Genomic DNA, 3,751 nt, shown 5'->3' with positions numbered 1-3,751 from the left:
CTGCTGAACGTGTGCAGTGTAAATCCAAAAGGCTTGTAGGTCCTATTTTTGGCTAATTTTCCAAGAGATGTGCTTTATGCTAAAAATACTCTCCTTCCAGATTACAACTCCCAGCTGCACAGCAAGCAAACTATTGAAAGGAAAAGTAAAAAATATTTTGTAGTTTAACAAAACAACTGATTTCTGTAATTGGCAAATACTTGATTTTATTTTCAAGAGGTAGCAGGCAATAGCTTCACAGGGTAATTTTGAATTTAGTTCAGTCAATTCATGCTGCAGGAAAAAGTCTAAGTCCAGATTCCATTGAACCTGACAAAAGTTTGCTGTGCTAAATTCTTATGTGTAGAGTGAAGAAAATATAGAGAGATTTACAGGATCTCTGGATATTCTGTAAGTCTTCATATAAGCTTTCTAGTTGAATTTTCTTATTTCAAAACTAAAGTTGTTACAGTTTTTAAATAGTTTTAATTGTGCTTAAAAAACCTGACATTTCTAAAGAATTTTTTTTTAAATAGTGGATTTTAAATGATTAGGTTCTGTAGTTAAAATATGGTTAACTAGTATGACATTCATTTTGGAAGAAAGATAAAAGGTTACATGCTCAGTCTATACGATCAATGATTATCTGGACTTAATTAATCTTCTGTATCTAAGAGATTACTTAAATATTTTTTATTGTATTAAAACTATACCATACATGTTCCTGTCTGTTGCAACCGTGATGAAGCCATGAATATTTTTTATATGTTCTTACATCTTTTTATATGCCTTTTCTGCCCCTAGATCAGTCTGCCACAGCACAGCCGACTTATCTCCCTAACCTTATCTCCCTAAACTTATCCCCTCATACAGCTTCACTGTTTCAAACTCTGCAGCAAACACCTTTAGAGCTCCTAAGACATACCCAAGTAAAATCTTAAAATATCTATGGGGCAGCATTGCTGAAATCTTCCTGTTTTTTTTTGCTCTTTGTCATCTGCCCTTGTTGGTGCTGCATTTTAGTTTTGTATCTGAGACTGTGCCTGCCCTATTGCATTACTTGCCTGTTTTAGACAATAACACATACTTAAATAGTTATTTTTTTATAATTGTAACTTAGAATCTACATTTTTATTTCAATCTCTACACCTTCAAACACAATGTAATTGTGATTTGATGATTTACAGGAAAACTCGGAATGGAAGAATATGCTGTTTTCTATCCTCCAAATGGTAAGAATTGTACTGTTGCCTCCTCTAGTGGTAGACTGGAAAGATACAGGATTTTTTTTTTCTCAAATATGTGATAATTTCTTTTTCTATTGCAAATTATGTTTTGCTGTCATTCCCTGAAATGCATTAGTTTATAGGGGTATGCTGGACTGAAGCTACTCCAAAACCACGTTCAGTCTGTTGTTAGTAGTCACATACGGAGTTTGTCTGCGTGTGTGGGAAGGAGAAGGAAAACAACTTCTGGTGCAGCAGCTTGTATTCCTGTCTTGTATCACCACTTAGAGGATCTGAATGATACATGCTGAAACTGTCTGACCTGCAGCTTTTCAGTACTCAACAAACTACACCTTGAAGTCTTTTCCTTGCAAAATTTGTGGTTTTAAAAATTCAGACATAACTATATAATTTTAAGTTAGTATCATTGCTGGTGTTACTTTAGTTATTAAAATTCTTCTTCCAGCTCTTATTTTGGCCATTTCAATCCCTGTCTATTGAATCCTTTCCCAGGTTTTGTGCTGCATTTGTATTTTAAGTTCAAGATCTTTGCTCTTGCTTTCAAGGCCTTATGTCACCAATGTTAGGTCTGTGTCTCTTGCCTTGTTGTTTATGTCTTCTGTGTCCCATTGGTGTCAGTTGTAGCTCATGCTTTTGTTCCCCCTTTTTCTTTTGCCTCTGCAGTTCTTTGAGGCTTTGTAGCCATGAAATGTCGTTCTTACGACCTTCTGCCAAAGCATCTCCCTCTTATCAGTCCTATAGGAAAATTAATGAGTGAGAGCTAAGACCAGCTGGAAAGATCAGAGGAGAGAACTGTCATGATACAACTGTCAAGTCCTCTGAATGTTTTATCCAAGTACTTCATGAATTACTAGAGGTCTTGGCCTCCTGTTTTCCTGCTCCCTCCTTCTCAGTGCATGACATACAGAGGTTGTCATTTATCTGAAATTAGGTTCTGATTTTGACAAGCTTATGCATAATGACTTCATGGAAAAGGAGCTTTTTGTGGCTTTCTAGAAACCATAGCATGTGATTAAGCACATAGCTGATTGTACTGAAGTGATACAATTCCTCTACTTAAATATTTACAAGGCTGAGGTCTAAGACTGCAGGTGTCATAGCAAGGAAATATTTTATTCCTGTGGCAGAGTACTTTTTAGAAATGTGGATGAAAAAAATCAGTTTTCCATGGATTAAAAGAAATAGAACAAAAAAAGAAATATTTTTGTTTTGTAGGTGTAATTCCTTTTCACGGCTTTTCTATGTACGGTAAGTGTGACTTATAAAACTCTTAAAACCCTAGGACTGCTTTTTTCATATTGGAGTTTAAAGCTGTATCTGCAACTTTTAAATTTCTATGTATTTTGTTTCTTTGTGTATGAAGTCTGTCATGTATAATTTTAACAATTCCAGGCTGCTTCTGTTTGCTTACATTAGAGCTCATTGCTGTGTGGGACTTCCTTCTTTAAGAGCTGAGCAATATATCTTAATGTTTGTGAATAGAGAGATAAAGTTTGTTGACAGAGTGTTCTTTTTACTTCTGAGTAGACCAGGTTACCTGTGAAAAAGAGTTTTTAAAAACATGAATTGTGTGAAAGACCCATTTACCTAGAACAGATGTTAAAGGAACATGGAATAATGGAATGGTTGCTACTTTACTGCACAGAGGAAAGCTCAAATATCACCAAAATTTCTAGGAAAAGAGCAGAAAAATCTCCTCAGGTCTTAGACATAACAAGGCAGCTAATGCAGAGGCACTCCAACAGTGTGAGATTGTTTACATCTTTTCAATTTGTTCCCCTGATTTATCACAGGGCAAGCAGATTTTAAGATTATACTTAAAATGCTGTGTTTTGCTAATAATAAAGTTTAATAATCACAAAATCGTTAAAATCAAATGATTTAAATATGAAGTGCAAATTTGAACCTGAGCAGGGATTCTTAAATCTTTGAAGTAATGAACAGTTTAGTTACAAACTCTCTTCAGGGACTTAACTGGGAGGCTTTTGCTTTTTCTGCGTGAAACCGCTTTTCAAAATGTTTTGATTTGACTCGGCCCTTGAGCACAGCATCTCTCCAACTGGGTGTGAGCTCCTTCCCTCCTTCCTATCCTCTCTCTTTGCAAGGGCTCAGAATATGCTGGTTGCGAGAAGGAGCAAGGCTCAAAAGCAAGGCAGCAGCAAAAACAGTAGCGTACAAGTACGGTAGCTGGGACCAAGCAGAGCATCCTGCGTGTTCCCTGCTGGGCTGCTGTAGGAGGAAGTATCTGGGTCCTTATGTAAATCCTGTACACTTTTGCATATTTGCATACATACACTTGTAGGTTGCCAGCTCTCAGGCACTGTTCTGTTACCTTCCTGGCCTTTGTGAACGCAGGCACACTGCCCAGTCTTCCACCTCCATCCTCAAGCGTTTAAAAACATACGCGCTAGTAACACCCTCTGCTTCTCTTACCCCTACGTAAACACACATTTCTGTGAACATCTCGCCCTGCCTTAGCAGCCCACTTCTCATACACATAGAATCATAGAATGTCAGGGGTTGGA

At 37.0% G+C, this 3,751-nt stretch overlaps 1 protein-coding gene across 1 annotated transcript in view; it reads left to right on the top strand.

Moving 5' to 3' along the window:
- LOC104279639 (TBC1 domain family member 19-like) overlaps positions 1 to 2,474 on the top strand; it is a gene marked incomplete at both ends in the record, with an annotated part of 39,098 nt that extends 36,624 nt beyond the window's left edge. The window contains 2 exons of the mRNA XM_009876979.1: positions 1,167 to 1,211; positions 2,442 to 2,474. Of these exons, the coding sequence (XP_009875281.1) occupies positions 1,167 to 1,211; positions 2,442 to 2,474 (78 nt within the window). The remainder of the gene's footprint in view (positions 1 to 1,166; positions 1,212 to 2,441) is intronic.
- Between the last annotated feature and the right edge of the window lie 1,277 nt (positions 2,475 to 3,751).

The sequence above is a fragment of the Apaloderma vittatum genome, unplaced genomic scaffold (assembly GCF_000703405.1).
Source record: "Apaloderma vittatum isolate BGI_N311 unplaced genomic scaffold, ASM70340v1 scaffold35769, whole genome shotgun sequence".
Taxonomy (NCBI): Eukaryota; Metazoa; Chordata; class Aves; order Trogoniformes; family Trogonidae; genus Apaloderma; species Apaloderma vittatum.
Note: the sequence above shows the minus strand (reverse complement) of the source record. Positions and strands in the feature narration are given on the sequence as shown.